Here is an 18,092-nt window from a genome sequence, read left to right as displayed (position 1 = left end):
CCTTTGTATTCTAAATGTACTGAACACCTTTGTATTCTAAATATACTGAACACCTTTGTTATCTAAATGTTCTGAACACCTTTGTATTCTAAATGTACTGAAGCCATTTGTAATCTAAATTTACTAAACCCCTTTGTAATCTAAATATACTGAACACCTTTGTAACCTAAATATATTGAACACATTTGATATCTAAATGTTTTGAACATTTGTATTCAAAATGTACTGAACACCTTTGTAATCTATATATACTGAACACATTTGTAATATAAATATACTGAACACATTTGCAGTCAAAATGTACTGAACACCTTTGTAATCTTAATATACGGAACACATTTGTTATCTAAATGTTTTTAAACACATTTGTATTCTAAATGTGCTGAACACCTTTGTATTCTAAATGTTCTGAACACATTTGAATTCAAAATGTACTAAACACCTTTGTAATTCAAATGTTCACAACACCTTTGTATTCTAAATGTTCTGAACACATTTGTATTCAAAATGTACTGAACATCTTTGTCTTCTTAATGTACTAAAGCCCTTTGTAATCTAAATTTACTGAACCCCTTTGTAATCTAAATATACTAAACACCTTTGTAATCTAAATATATTGAACACATTGTTTATCTAAATGTTTTGAACACATTTGTATTCAAAATGTACTGAACACCTTCGTAATCTAAATATACCGAACAAATTTGTTATCTAAATGTTTTGAACACATTTGTATTCAAAATGTACTGAACACCTTTGTAATCTAAATATACTGAACACATTTGTTATCTAAATGTTTTGAACACATTTGTATTCTAAATGTACTGTACATCTTTGTAATTTATATGTACTGAACTCCAATGTTAAGAACATGTACTGAAACCCCAATGTAAATTACATGTACTGAACTCCTATGTTATTTTAATTAACTGAATTTGAGAATCGGAACATGATCGAGGTGATGGTTAAGGCAGGTTTGGCTATATGTTTTACATATGGATTTACCTGAATCTTCCTAGATAAGCAGTTCCACTTGAAGGAGTTATGTCTCCTGTCAACATTTTAAAGGTTGTTGTTTTTCCAGCTCCATTAACACCAAGGAGACCAAAACACTAGAAACAGTTAACATCAACAAATATTACAAGTAGGAAATACAAAATAGTTACTCTTTAAAGGGATATAAAGAGGTAAGAATTTATCAAGAGTATCATACAAGTTTTCATTATAAGTAAATCAAACAATATTTCAGTTTAAAAGGGGCTTCAAAAAATTTCCTATATATCATACAATTTTATTTTTCTTGTTTCAACACTTTTCACCTAAGTATGCATACACAAATGAAATTCCTACCTCCCCTTGAAGTACCCCAAGGCACAATACACAATGAAATTCCTACCTCCCCAGCAGGTACCCCAAGCCACAATACACAATAAAATTCCTACCTCCCCAGCAAGTACCCCAAAGCACATTTCACAATGAAATCCCTACCTCCCCAGCAGGCACCCTAAGGCACAATACACAATGAAACTCCTACCTCCACAGCAGGATCCCAAAGGCACAATACACAATGAAATTCCTACATCCCCAGCAAGCATCTCAAGGCACAATACACAAATGAAATTCCTACCTCCCCAGCAGGTACCCTAAGGCACAATACACAATGAAATTCCTACCTCCCCAGCATGTACCCCAAGGCACAATACACAAATGAAATTCCTACCTCCCCAGCAGGTACCCTAAGGCACAATACACAATGACATTCCTACTTCCCCTGCAGGTACCCCAAAGCACAATACACAAAGAAATTCTACCTCCCCAGCAGGTACCCCAAGGAAAATTACACAATGAAATTCCTACCTCCCTAGCAGGTACCCTAAGGCACAATACACAATGATATTCCTACCTCCCCAGCTGGTACCCCAAGGCACAATACACAATGAAATTCCTACTTCCCCAGCAGGTACCCCAAAGCACAATACACAAAGAAATTCTACCTCCCCAGCAGGTACCCCAAGGCAAATTACACAATGAAATTCCTACCTCCCCAGCAGGTACCCCAAGGCATAATACACAATGGAATTCCTACCTCCCTAGCTGGTACCCAAAGGCACAATACACAATGAAATTCCTACCTCCCCAGCAGGTACCCTAAGGCACAATACACAATGAAATTCCTACCTCCCCAGCAGGCACCCCAAGGTACAATACACAAAGAAATTCCTACCTCCCCAGCAGGTACCCCAAGACACAATCTGTCAACAGCTAAATGGTGTCCCAACTTCCTTGTCTTGTAAACCTAATAAAAATACATTCAATAAATATTTACATAATCACATTGCTTTAGAAAGCTTTACTCTTTTTCCACGTTCACCTAAGCTGAAATGTATGATTTTTTACTCATTTTATCTTTTTAGCTTTTGTTGAGATGCATAATTCTTTACACTTTTTTCACTTTAGCCTTTGTTGGAATGCATAATTTGTTTACTTTTATTTCAAGTGAGCTTCAGCTTGGATGCATGATTCATTAGCTGGTATGGATAATTTCGGAACTTTTTTCATGTCAGTAACAGCTAGGATGCATGATTTCTTTTTTTTTCACCTCATCTTGGCTTGGATGCATTATTTAAGTAACTTTAAAAAGATGGGTAAATGCAAAGTAACCATCTGTAGAGTAAATACCTTAGTTAGATTTTCTAGACGCAAGATATCATTGCGTCCTGATGTTCTCATGACACGTTTCCTTTCTGTTGCTACATCCTCGTCCTCTTCAACAGAAGGTATCGCAGAGGAATGGCGTACCTGACTAATAACAGTAAACAAACAATGTAATGCTGAACTAGTGATATGATACAACTACAGTCAATAGAATTGACTAACACAGACAGAGTGACAGACCCTTTAAAGCATTGAAAAATCCAAATACAAGGGTAATAAAACTCCTACAAAAATATCAATCTGATAAAAATACGGATCCTGTGTCTGAGCTTTGCTTACAAGGATCTGCCAACACTCAATTTTACTTTCTGTTATGGTAATTATTTCATCAGCCATTGAAATTTCAGCCTTCAAATTTTTTAATCTGACAAAACCAGAGGATTCCAAAAGTCTTTAAAACAGAAAGCAGAATGGAGTGTTGTCAGATCCTTGTAAGGAAAGCCTGGACACAGGATCTGTATTTAAATCAGATTGGAAAAATATCAAACATGCAAACCATAAATAATAATAATCAATATTGCACAGAACATTAAAGTATACATGGTATTAAATAAAGCTTTCATTGTCATTAAATCAGCTAAATGTGAACTATTAAAATGTTAATAGTTATCCTCAAAAGTATTCCATATAGTTATAAAAAGCCATTTTAAATTTCAGACTTTGTAATACAGTAAAAATTCTCTAAACCAGTCCCTCTGAATACCAGTTCTCCCCTCATACCTGCCACACCAAGAAGTCCTGTCTGATTTGTGTTGAATTAAATGGTCATGTAACCTTATAAAACCGGCCACCCCTTTAAACCGGATACCGGCCGGTATTTTTTTATTTGGTTAATCAAAATTAATAAAATTAAACCTCATACAAGAGGCTGTCGAGTGACAGCAAACTGGATTTTCCTGCAGATGTCGAACCCTGAACAGTTGAGCAAGTATGGACACAACATTTAAGCTTAAAACAGCTCGGAATTTGGATAGTGATTGAATATTTAAAATAGATTATTATCTAATTAATAATGAAAATGATATTTGCAAATCTTAACCCCAAACAGGATCATGTAAAAATTAAACATTAACACACACAACAAAAATAAAATACCACATAACAACTGTGACATCTACCTTCATAACACACATGACTTAAAGAAAATAGTTATAAAGAAATTTTGAAAATAGATTATCTAATTAAAGGAGTTCACTTCATCAAAAAAAAAATTATATATATAGCATTCAGAAAATTAGTTTATACAGAATAACAAACAAACCTACCACAAAATTCTTCAAACAATTTACCAAAGAAAAGAAAAAAAATCCAAAATGTCATTTATCATTAATACAATTCCTTTTAAAAATCTTTTAAAAAATGAGTTGTTTCCCTTAAGCTTTGTACAGAAATGGAATAATTCATCAAAAATTGAATTCTTGGCAAAGGGCTATAACTCAACAATGAGAAAAGCTACAATCGTGAAAACTGAACTTGACCTTTCTTTAGTCACAGGAAACAACATATCAAAATTTGAAAAAATTTCATCAAAGCATTTTCATGTTAATGAATGGATACTGTTTGGCAGCCGCCCGCTGGCCGTACATCCCCAAATCAATAACAGATTTTTCCTTCGAAAATCTGGTTAAAAACCGGCCTTATCATTTAAAACCACCAATCCCTACATAAAATTGTTATGCAAACAAAGAAGATAATCCGGTCCATCAGGTCACCTGCATGCTGACTGACTACTGTTCACCTGTCAAATTTATTTCAATATCCAAGCTGATTATGTTATGACAGGTACAGATAATTACACATGCTATTGCAAGGTTACAATTATTATTTTAATGCACAATTTTGAATATTTGGTAGTACATTTTGATAAAACAAGATAAAAAATTAGAATAGAAGTTGTAGAAAATAAAAGGAAAACATATATTTTGATTTAAAGAAAAAACATTTTCAAATATACTCAAACACACATATTGAAGGGAAGTAACTCTTGATGATTTCAATTTTCAACAAACCGGCCAGCCCCGCAAACCGGTCGTTTTCCGTGGTCCGACGGGCAGCCAGTTTTGAGAAGTTTCACTGTATTAAGAGACTTTTTCACCCATCATTAGCATCAAATGAGGTCATAGTCTATAAATATTTAAGGGCCATTAGATCAGAAAGTAAAATTTTAAACATGTCATAAACATTGGTGAATATGCTCAAAGCAAATTTTTCAACCTTCCATAGGCAATTAAAATGATCTGCCCTTTCCAATCAAACCAGTTTTGAGTCACTTCCTACTGGCTCATCATTAGATTTTTTTCTCATGTCTATTGTGGCATTCAAGTAAAATTCAGAGACCATTTTTAGATTGGACTGTAAAAATCAAACCTAAAAATTCTGTTTAAGGTACATGGGGGTGGGTGTCTTAATTAAAATCGATAGAATTTTTTTTTTATAATTTGCCAAAATGTAGTTTATATTATGCATCTTTTCAAAAATACATTAAAAAGAATGGGTCAAGGGGCTTTTTTTTTCAAGCTACAAGTTGTGTAAAATTATCAGATTTTGTATAGATTATACATGAAAAACCTATTTTTTGTGATAGAAAGAAAACTAAAAGAAAGAATTTTAAGATAAAATATGAGAAAATAGCTCGTACAATGCGCATTCAGAAAATAGAAAGACAGTTTGGGGTCATGGGACTCGTTTTCTTGCTACAAAACAAAAAAGAAAAATTCACAACATATGCCTTTATTAAAGTTACATAATCTGACTTATCTCCCCTTATTTGACTAAGTTTAAAAAAATTACAAACAAACAAAAAATCTTCTGTATTACAAACAAATTTTATTCCTCTCTCAGATTTGCACATTTCTTTAAAGAACGTTACGGATTGTTAACTGCTATTTTATAGTCCAAGAAGGCACAGGAAACCAGATCTACCTTAAACAATTCTGATAAAAACATAGAAAGTTTTTCTAATTAAGCTAATATTGGGAAACAACATACATTAGCTATCACATGTTAAAGCATTTGGTGTGACAATAATTGAATGTGGAAGATAAAAAATCTATGAAAGACTAACAACATTTTTCTATTAAAGAAACAATGAATCAAATAAAGAAGAGAGAATGTAAAATTCTAATTAAAACAAACATTTGAGCATAAAAAAAGTACACTTTCTTTTTTAATCCTAAGGAAAGTCTACAAAAGTTACTGTTTCAAGTGACAAGTAATTATTTGTGTAGGTGAGACTTTTAACGTAAACATTGTCCTGACAATAAACAAAATAATGTTGGCTATTGAAAAAAAAACTGAATTAAAACTTGTAAGGACATTAGTATTTCCGTAGGTGACACAGTGGAAACATTAAATCATGAAATAAAATTTAAAGCAAGATTATGATGTATGCAAGAAGTGAAAAACAGATTTAAATTCCACCTTAATATGCACTTGTATGAAATAAGCAGACCAAATTATACATCTGCTACAACCAGTCTGTAGAATTTTTAAAATATTAAGCAAGATATTCCTGGGATCTTGGTTGTTAAACTACATAGTACAAAATTTTTGCTCAAAACACCAAATCCATTGTTTAGATTGGTTGAAATCTGAGTTGAGTATGATAATCTTACTTCTACTATTTATGACCACAAGGCCTTACAGACATAAATTTTTCAAGTTTTAGATGTCACTTGAAACAAAGACAAAAATTGATTTCATCTACTGACCATCAACTATTCCATTTTACAAAAATTTTATAGATCATCCATTATTCACTTTGTGGCCTTCTGATAGAGTGCAAACTATATCATTTCAGACTCAACTTTCATGCTTCTGGCATGTTATGAAGCATGAAACAACTTTTTATTGTGAAAGGCTTTTATCAATTGCTATAGGTAAGAAGTAAAATTTCTTTCCACAGAAATAAGGATAGAACTATATTTTTCTGCTAGTTTTTCCCTTGAAAAACAACCCTAAAAATGGAAAAGTTAATGTTTGTATTTTCAGAAACAATTTTTATGTATGTTATATTTTACAATAACTACAAGAAAAATATATACGAAATCCCTATGACATAATCAAATTTTCTGAAAATGCAATCTAGAGTTGTATGTGGAAGGCATGTGTGACCTATTACCTCATGTTATAATTAGTCCTGTGAAAATGAACAACATTAAAACAAATAATATCTCGATGCCAATATCATAAAACTAATTGCCACATTGAAGATCTTTGATCTCATCAATAATCACATTGCCAGTTAAAAATGTAAAATTGATTAGGCCTTAAATATTTTAGCATACTCTAAATTCAGAATTTTTTGCATGCATTTATTAGTGCAATTGTTAAACGAATGACCAAAAAAAACCGAGATTAATTATTGAATTTTTAGGAAATGTTGCATACAAATAATGCTATCAGAATTAGTATTTTTGCAAAAGCTATCCAGTTGCAATTTTTGGAATAATTAAAGACATCGCATAAATTTCTGAATTTACAGTAATAGAGAGATATGCACATTAAAATATGTTGATTAAAACAATTGTAGAAAATTTCATTTGATTCTAAGAAATACTATGATAGAAGAATTTGCCTCAACAAAACTTTTTAGAATTAAAATTTTGTGCAGACTATAAAACATTTTACTCCAAGGGTCTGGAAATTTATCAAAATAATTTCGGTCATTTAAAGAGGACTAGAAAGTTAGGATTTTTTTTTCACTATAGTGGATAGTTGTCTCTTTAGCAATCATATTATTTTCATTTTGTATCAACAGTTTCACATCATTAACTTATTGAAATTTCATACCTTTTAGGCAAAGATGACCTTTTATTTTGGGATTTGGCTATTTTTTAAGGTCCTTTTTGGTAATATATCTCTTCAACTGTTTAGGTTCTTATACATCCTTGACTTTCAAATATTCGATTTTGAGCGTTCCTGATGAAGGTAAATCCAGAAAAGCGCTTCTGCCGCATGAAATTTATAATGTGTTGTTTTCATTTTTTAAGTAAAATTGTTTCAGAATGATTTGGGGAATGCAACACTTTTTTTTATAGAAATGATTTTAATGATTTGAATGTAAACCCTGCAAGAATCCACATCCTTATTTTTGATATTCAGAAACAAATAAAAACTGAATGGGTTAAGTTAATGATAAATTACCAATTCATTCAAGATTCATTTAAGGAATTTGTTCTGACAGGTTATCAAGTGTCAGGAAATCACTGTATTTTTTAGTTATTAGTTTCAATTTTTTCATTTAGCATTAAATAATTTCACATTTAAGAAATAAGTGTCTAATCTTGTAAGGACAATTGAACACATGTGTATTACAGAGTTACTAAAGCATAAGTTTGACTCTTGAGAATTTATTCTTTTCTACGTAATTGAATAAAAGTTTTAATTTGTAAATCAGAATTGTGGATAGCCCTTGCTGAAAAGTTAGTCATGTGTGCAATTGTCCTCACAAGATTAAACTAAAATTCAATTCCAGCTCAAACAATAATGAAGAAGTAGCACTAAAAAATTGTTGAAAAACTGACTGATGGCTTTTAGTGTGGGTGCAACTTAAATGCATTGTGACTCAACTTACAAAAGTGCCTAAAAAAGCCTAAATTTAGTGCAGAAATGACAAACCTTGCCTTTAAAAGTTGAAACTAAGTGTGGTAGCACAAAATACATTAAAAATAAGAACAAAACTCCTACCTTCTTTTGATGAAAAACCTGAATTCACACAACAATGTCAATAGAAAGAAACAAATTCCAACAGCTGCCATAGCTACCAAATTTCTACCAGTGATTTCCCAGGTTAAAGGTGACTTCATCAAGTCATACTGACCTGTAAACAATAAATCATTTTATATAAAAATATAAAACAAGTGTGCACATGCTGAAATGTATTGTTTGCTTTTCTGATCATGATTGAATTTTTTGTTGAAAGTCTTTAAGGAAAAGGTTTAATAAAAACATAAAATTTAACTTTACATTAATTTATCAATAATCCATGAAAATATGGTCAAGGAACCCTGTTAGATGGAAATTACACCTTACAATCATTCTATGCACCAAATAAAGCTGACCTACTACTTATAATATCTGACAAAAGGACCTTATTATGAAAACTTAAAGTTGATTATAAGTAGGTAAATTATTATAATGGAAATTGTTTTTTATGCTTTCATTGCCCTCCTTCTCTTTCTCTCTAGGAATATAAATATAATAATGAATAAAACCCCATAACTCAGAAATGTAAAATGTAAAATTTATAAAATTCTAAAGGGAGCTTACATCAATACATACAAACAATTCACCAAAGTTTCATAAGAATTGCTGAAAGCATTTTTGAGTTTTTGTCCGAAAACTGGAAAATCCCCCCTTTTTTTATGAATAAAACCCTGTAACTCGGAAAAAACGTAAAATCTAAAATTTATAAAAATCCAAAGGGAGCTCATGTCAATAGATATAAACAATTCACCACAATTTCTTGCAAGTTGGTGAAAGCATTCTTGACTTATTGTCCGAAAACTGGAAAATCACCCTTTTTTTAATGAATAAAACCCAATAACTCGGGAACGTAAAATCTAAATTTTTTAAAAAATGAAAGGGAGCTCACGTCAATAGATATAAACAATTCACTAAAGTTTTATGCAAATTGGTTAAAGCAATTTTGAGTTAATGTCCGACATGTTGACGACGGACAGACGGACGGACGGACAACGGTATACCATAATACGTCCCGTAAACGGGCGTTTAAAAATTAAATAAATAACTGTGATCATATCCCCTCATTTGTATAGATTAAGCGAAGTCCATGATTTGCTATGTGAAACCCCAAAATCTTTTTGATCAAACAGTAAAATAAGAACACAAGGATGGGGGGGGGGGGAGGGGGGTCTCTCTCTTCCTATATGAAAGTATATAAAGACTTGCCGCTAGAATGGGTCTCCTTTCTAACACTTCAAATACATCAATGGGTTGAATAAAATAGGCCATTTTTTATTGGTTTAAACCAAATTTAGATGTCAAAAATTGTATATGTGATAACTGAGAAATATATGAATGGGTAATGAATTTGCAATGAAATGTATTACTAGTAAATGGGTCCTGATAATCACAAGACTTTCATACATGAATGGGGGTGTTTTTGAAATCCCAGCTGCACCTCTGTACCAAAAGTTTGATGTTGAGACCTCCATCGCCCTATGAATAAGAAGGGCACAGTGGAATCAGGTTTTGAAGATTATGAGAAACTCAGTGGAGATGGATGGATGAACAAACACAACAATCACTAAATACGTCCCACTTCATTTAACCACAGCTGACAATATAACTAGTTATATTTACTTATTCATTATATTTACCTGTTTTGAAGTAGAATTCATTTTTATATTCATTGAAGGCTATATCCATTAAACCACGTCCTAAACAATAGTTAGGAAATATAAGGAAGACATCTTTAAGTATTATGTGGACCTTTTCCAAGTCCTGAAAATAAAAATGTATTATGGCAAACCCTCACAAAATAAATTAAAAATAATAATAACCTAATATAATTTAAAGTAAGTAGAAATTTTCACACAAAAATCTGTCCAATAAATATCAAATATTCAAAGAAAGGTGAAATATGCTATTCATTTTCATGTTTGTTCCTTTATGTAATTGACTTGTTACATGGATTAATAAACTGCTGACATCGAGATATGTCTTGCCTATATGTAATTTTGATAGTAAAATGCCAATGTTGAAATTAAAAGGCAATACTTTAAGATGTAAACTATGCATACACTCTAAGTCAATGAACCATGACTAAAGGAGCAGGGCAAAATAATCTATGTAAGAAATGAGAACTGAAATGCTTATACAACTGTGTTTTCCCTTTAAACTGACATAAACACAAACTTTAACATTAAAACTAAGCAAAAGTTTCAAAGTCAAAAGACCAGGACTAAGAAAGCAAGGCTAAATAATCTTCATAAAATGAGATGCACTAATGCTAATACAAATGCATACCAAACATCATTGACTTACCATTTATAGTGGTTCTCATTAAACTGATCATATCACAAACTTTAGGTTAACATTTAAACTAAACAAAATTTTCAATGTCAATAGACCATGACTATGGGGTAGGGCCAGATAATCTCCATTGAAATAAGATGTCATAGATAATACAACTGGATACCAAATATCATAAATTTACCATTGGTGGTTCCCCATAAACTAATCTAATCACAAACTTTAACAAATTGTTGACAATGCAGACCATGCCGCCAGAAACAGCAAGCCTATGTCTCGCCTCCAAGACTTAGTGGATACAAAAATGATTTACATGAATGATACTGATTTACATTACCTTGTCATACGAGAAAATTTCCAGCAGAAAGCTACAAACAATGCACGTAATTCCAGTAAATAAGTTGATCACTATCAGCCAGATATATGCAGTACTGGGTTCTTTGAACCAGAATGAGGCTGGATACATCACTGGGGTAATGGACCAACTGCAAAATAATATTCAAGTACAGACAAATTAAAAAGAATCATCTATTTTAAATTTAGCTTTAAGTATTGAATGTAGGGCAAAGTGTTTCTTTCTTAGATATGAAATGGGTTAACAAAACCTTTTCTTAAGTAATAATTTTGTGTAAGATAAAGGGCCATTAGCCACATGTTTATGTTGGATGACTTTAAACCTGATATAAAATTTCAAAAGCTGATGAATAGTAAATGACAAGAACTCTCATATATCAAATATTTAACAATGCAACCCATGTGTAAAAGGAATTTCCAACTTTAATGGATATCGAACTGTAAACATGATTGGAAACATGGATGATAAATTAAGTCTAAGGTTTGGTACCATTAAAACGTTTAAACCCGCTGCATTTGTTTGCACCTGTCCTAAGTCAGGAATCTGATGTTCAGTAGTTGTCGTTTGTTGATGTGGTTCTTAAGTGTTTCTCATTTTTTCGTTTTTTATATAGATTAGACCGTTGGTTTTCCCGTTTGAATGGTTTTACACTAGTAATTTTTGGGGCCCTTTATAGCTTACTGTTCGGTGTGAGCCAAGGCTCCGTGTTGAAGACCATACTGTGACCTATAATGGTTTACTTTTATAAATTTTGACTTGGATGGAGAGTTGTCTCATTGGCACTCATACCACATCTTCTTATATCTATTTACACAATCATGAACAATAATTAACACTAGTTTTATCCTAGAATATAAAGCAACATACCCATACAACAAGAAAAGAGAGACAACAGCAGGGAAGTTACTGGTAGTTGTATAGGCAGGTATCTGGAATATCAGCAGTATAGTCACAATACACACAGCAGGTATTATGTAGTTACACTGGAAAAAAAATAAATAAATACAATTATGAAATTGTGCACAAATGCTCATGATACGTGATGCTAATAAATACTTTCAGTAATGAGGACAATACAGCAATTATTCATGTGAAGAAATATTGAATCTATGCCCTACTTTTATGTGTATGCATATATTTTTACATTTGACTTCTAAATGAAATTTTTGAATTTGCTTTTGGTAAATGAGAATCATTTATGGATAAATAGGCCCTTAAAATATACACAAAGATATCCGTATTGGTCTTTATACATTATATTCTTTATAAAATGGACAAGTCTGATGGTAGAGGTCGACATAAAAAATATTCCATAGTGTAATTGTTCTCAGTTATAGTTACAATTATCCTTGTGGTTTCAGAGATAAAGACTTCTAAATGTATCTTTTTTTAATGAAATCCTGGGTAAAACCTACGTAATTTTTATCATAACCTGATCTTCCTATTTTTAAATTATAAGTTTTATAATAGGATTAATGGCAATAAGGTTGCATGTTAAAGGGAATATTGTTACAATTCTTACCTACACTGGTTTATTTTGGTACAGATACTTATATCATTAATCATAAATGGATTTTCTATCTGTAGTAAACTTGGTTAGTAGATGGGGACCATCCAACCCAATTTCAAAATTGAACTTTAATGGAACTGACACCAACATTTGGTCAGTTGAAGAGAAAATTTGAATACTGTGAATTCAGTATTATTGTTGGGATTCTTGTGTATTTCCTTGGTTAAGGTAAATCATGAATTTAAATGTTCAACTAAGTACAAATTTTCTGCATGCTTGCAAAACCACAAAATCAAATATCCACAAAAAATTAAACTTTTTTTTCAATCAATGAAAATTAGTATCCAGGAAAATAAATGAATCAACAGTATCGGTACTTCTGTTTTCCCGTTTAAAAAAAAATTTTTTTTACTAATTGTTGCCATGTTGTTTGGTAGGCAAGAAAACATTTGAAGGTCTGAAACCATGAACAACTGTGGTCAAGTCTTGTTATACCTAATCCCAAACTGATTGCCCAATAGGTGAACAAATTTGTTACTATAGAGGTAATGATCAACATTTGTTTTTACACCCTATGATCTGTTCTAAATACTGACTTTTTTAATAACAAACAATTTGATTGAAATACAGATCTTGTGCCCATGCTTCACTTACAAAGATCTGACCACACTCTGGTCTACTTTCTGTACTAAAGACCTTTCACAATCCTCTTTTGTTGACATGATACACATCTTCAAAAATTTTGAGGGCCTCTGTGTTCAAGTGGTCTAAGGAGTTCAACTACTGTATCACTAGCCTGTCAATACAGATGTTGTGAGTTCTCTCTGGCTTTCTCCACCAATAAAAATTGGCCATCACGAATTAGCTTATAGTGCTGAAAGTGGCGTTAAACACCAATCAATCAATCAAAAATTCGTAGGCGGGAATTTTATTGGCTGAAGTAATAATTACCACAACAGAGATTAGAATTGAGTGTTGTCAAATCCTTGTAAGCAAAGCGTGGACACGGGATTAGTATTTTAATCAGAAGGAATAACAAAAGCACTGCTATTTAATAGCAGTAATCCTGTTGGATGGTAGAGATCAGTAATGCAAAAAAAATCTTTCAAATGTTTAATTGGCAATGGTACTTCTTAGATGTTTTAAACAAGTAACAAAAAAAAATTGTAAGCTTCTAAGGCCTAGTGAGCTGAAAAACACTGTGAATAATACAAAATATTTACCAATCAATGAAATCCTCTTTTCTCATAGGATATATTGTTATCAGTAGACTGTAAACCAAGTAATGTTCACAAAAAGATTTATTTTGTAACTTTCACAAACAGAAAAGTGAATATAAATTGTCATGAATATGATAAACTTTGATTTTCTCTTGTACTAATTCAACAAAAGAGTAAGACAAGGGACAAAATAAATCACAGTGAGTTGCTAGAATGGGCTATACGAGAATCTGCAAAAATAAGTTGGTTTGCAGTTTGTAATTTTTTTGGCTGTTTTTGACACACTTATACAAGGAAACGTACCATATCCCATACATAATTAGCTATCCAGTAAACAACTGGATCCATCCCACTAACAAACTGTAGGTGCTTGGCTTTAATGGATCTTTCATACACAAGGAAGACAACAAAACTGGCAGGCACAAAGGACATAGCGATGATAACAAATATTGAAATCAATACATCTGAACCTTGTAGTCTGTGGCAATAAAAATAGATAACATAATGGAATAATATATAAAAGAATAGCAAGTGAAAAGTGTAACATTTTATTCTGTATTCATTTTAAGAGACATTACTATACCTGCTTATTATATGATGGTTCTCACGCTTACCATTTTGTTTAAACAGTATTTATTTAGATGTAAAACTAATTGTTTTCCTTCTCAGCAGATTTTCACCCTTAAAAATAGTATTATGTATACCCCATATCTCCTTTAGTTCATAATTATTAAAAATTAAAATTTTTGAATGAAATATACAGGAATTATTATTCAAACACAAAGTTTAATATCTTATGTCACCAATTATTATAAACATGGTACATACTAATGTTACAAGAAAGAATATAACTTGTTCTGAAATTCAATGTTTGTTTCAAGCATTTCCTTTTAATAAGCTATATAAGCAAGGAAATAACAATAAATAGAGTTTAATTGTAAACATTTCCTAAACCTTGACCATCTTATTCACATATAAATGAAAATAATATACAGAAAAACCCCACATCTCCACTGAAAATGAAGCTATTATTTCATGCAGGGTATTAGTGTTCAGATAAAATAAGATCTTCAAAGTAATTGATGTCATACCTGTAATAATTTTAAATTCAATTGATAACAAGTCAATATCTTCAAGCATGACAAAAAAAAGTGTTGAGAACTGATTATTTGAGTGAATTTTCTAAGTCCAAGGACCATAACTCTGCACAAAATCATCAGACGGGAACAAAATTCGAACTTGATCTGTAACTTGTCATCATAAAACTATATACAAATTATCAAATCAATATCTTCAAGCATAATGAAAAAAGTGTTGAAAACTGATTATTTGAGTGAATTTTTTAAGTCCAAGGACCATAACTCTACACAAAATCATCAGACCGGAACAAAATTCGAACTTGATCTGTAACTTGTCGTGATAAAAATATACATCAAATATCAAATCAATATCTTCACGCATGAAAGAAAAAAGTGTGGAAAACTGATTTGCCGGACTGACAGACAGACAGAGTGCAAACCTAAAGTCCCCTTCGACTTGGTCGGTAGGGGACTAAAAAATAATCATGACTGTCTCATTTATTCTTTCTACAGGTTAAAGAAACTTACATAAAATCTAAGTTGAGCTTGTTATTTGTCTTGTTGAATGGATGGTTGATGGCAGTAATACCTAGATGTATATAATTAGAACATTATTTGTCTTGCTGGATGTATAGTTGATAGTAGCAACACAAAATGTGTAAAATGAAAAAAAAAATGTTTGTTAGTCATGTTAAATGAATGATCAAGTGGATTAAACTAATTTGTACAATTAAGCATTGATTTCCACAAATCTGGTTGACATTTAAGGGTATAATGAACCTTGCTTCTAATTAGGTACAATATTTCTTCACTTGACTCACATTGATTTAAAAAAAGAATTCAAACATATGAGGTTTGGAAACTGTTTGACATATTGAATAAAGAGTTGTGCCATGAGTCCATGATACACCCGTCACCCTTTTAACTCATCTTTATGCTTTAAATGAACTTATATGATCTACTAGAAATACTGTGAGCACTGTTCAAATAGACCCCCCCATAAAAAAATAAAATGCTCCGCAGGGCGCAGCTTGATACGACCACAGAGGTCGAACCCTGAACAGTTGGGGCAAGTATGGACACAACATTCAAGCTTGATACAGCTCTGAATTTGGATTGTGATTAAATATTTGACACAGCATAGGTTTCTGACACCGAATGAATGTGGTCTAAGAACTTAAAAATTTTAAATTGGACATTCACCTATTATGGTCCAATATCCAAAATCTAAATACATGGTTAGATTCAGCATATCAAAGAACCCCAAGAATTCAATTTTTGATGAAATCAAACAAAGTTTAATTTTGGACCCTTTTGACCTCAATGTGGACAAAGTTGATAACGGGGCCCAAAAATCAAAAATCTAAATACATGGTTAAATTCAGCATATCAAAGAACCCCATATATTCAATTTTTGTTGAAATCAAACAAAGTTTAATTTTGGATCCCGATTTGGACCAACTTGAAAACTGGGCCCATAATCAAAAATCTAAATACATGTTTAGATTCAGCATATCAAAGAACCCTAAAAATTCAATTTATGTTAAAATCAAACTAAGTTTAATTTTGGACCCTTTGGACCTTAATGTGGACCAATTTAAAAACGGGGCCCAAAATCCAAAAACTTAATACACGGTTAGATTCAGCATATTAAAGAACCCCAAGAATTCAAGAATAAAACCACATTGAAATTGATCAAGAAATAAGCAATTTATACGAAGTATCTTCTTTTGCACAATACTGTGCAATTGAATATTTCTTGCTATTGCGCAATACTGTACAATTGAAAATTTCTTGCTATTGCGCAATATTGTGCTATTGGATATTTCTTGCTATTGCGCAATACTGTGCAATTGAAGATTTCTTGCTATTGCACAATACTGTGCAATTGAAGATTTCTTGCTATTGTGCAATACTGTGCAATTGAAAATTTCTTGCTATGGCACAATACTTATTATATAATAATTTACACATCCTGTTTGGTGTGTATCTCCTACCATATCATTATTATTTGCTTTTAAATATTAATCAGAAATAACCAACTTAAAATGGAAAATTTTAAAAGAAAAAAAAAAGGAAAAAAAGAAAAAAAAAGTTAAAAAAAATCCCCCCCCCCAATTTTTTGAACCCCCTTATGATTCATCACCCCCAAACTCAATCCCAGCCTTCCCTTTGTGGTATGGTACCTTGCAGTACAATTTCAGAGAGATCCATACACTTGAACACAAGTTATTGTCTGGAAACTAGAAAAATGCTTATTTTTGGCCCCCAATTCCTAAACGTTTCGGGCAATTACCCCCAAACTCAATTCCAGCTTTCCCTTTGTGATATGGAACCTTGTAGTACAATTTCAGAAATATCCAAACACTTACACACAAGTTATTGTCATGAAACTAGAAAAATGCTTATTTTTGGCCCCTTTTTGGCCCCCAATTCCTAAACGTTTCGGGCAATTACCCCCAAACTCAATTCCAGCTTTCCCTTTGTGATATGGAACCTTGTAGTACAATTTCAGAAATATCCAAACACTTACACACAAGTTATTGTCATGAAACTAGAAAAATGCTTGTTTTTTGCCCCTTTTTTGGCCCCTAATTCCTAAAATTTTGAAGCAATTACCCCCAAAATCAATTACAGCCTTTCCTTTGTGATATGGAACCTTGTGGTACAATGTCATACCAATATACGACCAAAAAATTTTAATTTTTGCAGTCGTATAAAAAAGAAGACATACCCATTGACACAAAACGACAGTTTTTCAACGAATAAAGTTAATAACTCCACAATGTCATATCAGAAATTTATAAAAATCAAAAGGGAGCTTATTTCAATAGATATAAACAAGTCACCATAGTTTCATGGAAACTGCTCAAATAGTTTTTTGAATTATTGTCTGAAAACTGGAAAATCACCCTTTTTTATGAATAAAGTCCCAATACTCTTAAATTGAAAATCAGAAATTTTTAAAATCGAAAGATAAATTATGTCAATATATAAACCAAAGTTTCATGAAAATTGCTCAAAGCATTTTTGAGTTACAGTTAGAAAACTGGAAAATCCCCCATTTTTTATGAATAAAATCCCATAACGTAGAAACGTAAAATCAAAATTTTATAAAAATTGAAAGGGAGCTTACGTCAATAGATATAAACAATTCATCAAATTTTTATGAAAATTAGTGAAAGAATTTTTGAGTTATTGTCTGAAGTGTCGAC

General features: G+C 31.7%; 2 protein-coding genes across 8 annotated transcripts in view; one reads left to right on the top strand and one right to left on the bottom strand.

Moving 5' to 3' along the window:
* LOC127728572 (uncharacterized) overlaps positions 1-18,092 on the top strand; it is an 879,051-nt gene that overhangs the window by 139,846 nt on the left and 721,113 nt on the right. The gene's annotated exons all lie outside the window — the stretch shown is intronic.
* Positions 1-18,092, bottom strand: part of LOC127728565 (ATP-binding cassette sub-family A member 2-like) — a 110,309-nt gene that overhangs the window by 12,549 nt on the left and 79,668 nt on the right. For both annotated transcript variants that reach the window (XM_052236031.1, XM_052236032.1), the window contains exons 35-43: positions 15,406-15,466; positions 14,102-14,276; positions 11,936-12,051; positions 11,051-11,198; positions 10,059-10,182; positions 8,404-8,536; positions 2,680-2,803; positions 2,225-2,296; positions 1,006-1,112 (exon numbers count right to left, since the gene is read on the bottom strand). In XM_052236031.1, coding sequence (XP_052091991.1) covers positions 1,006-1,112; positions 2,225-2,296; positions 2,680-2,803; positions 8,404-8,536; positions 10,059-10,182; positions 11,051-11,198; positions 11,936-12,051; positions 14,102-14,276; positions 15,406-15,466 — 1,060 coding nt within the window. The remainder of the gene's footprint in view (positions 1-1,005; positions 1,113-2,224; positions 2,297-2,679; positions 2,804-8,403; positions 8,537-10,058; positions 10,183-11,050; positions 11,199-11,935; positions 12,052-14,101; positions 14,277-15,405; positions 15,467-18,092) is intronic.

Source organism: Mytilus californianus, unplaced genomic scaffold (assembly GCF_021869535.1).
Source record: "Mytilus californianus isolate M0D057914Y unplaced genomic scaffold, xbMytCali1.0.p SCAF_2, whole genome shotgun sequence".
NCBI lineage: Eukaryota > Metazoa > Mollusca > Bivalvia > Mytilida > Mytilidae > Mytilus > Mytilus californianus.
The sequence above is the reverse complement of the archived record's forward strand: the minus strand, read 5'-3'. Positions and strand labels throughout refer to the sequence as shown.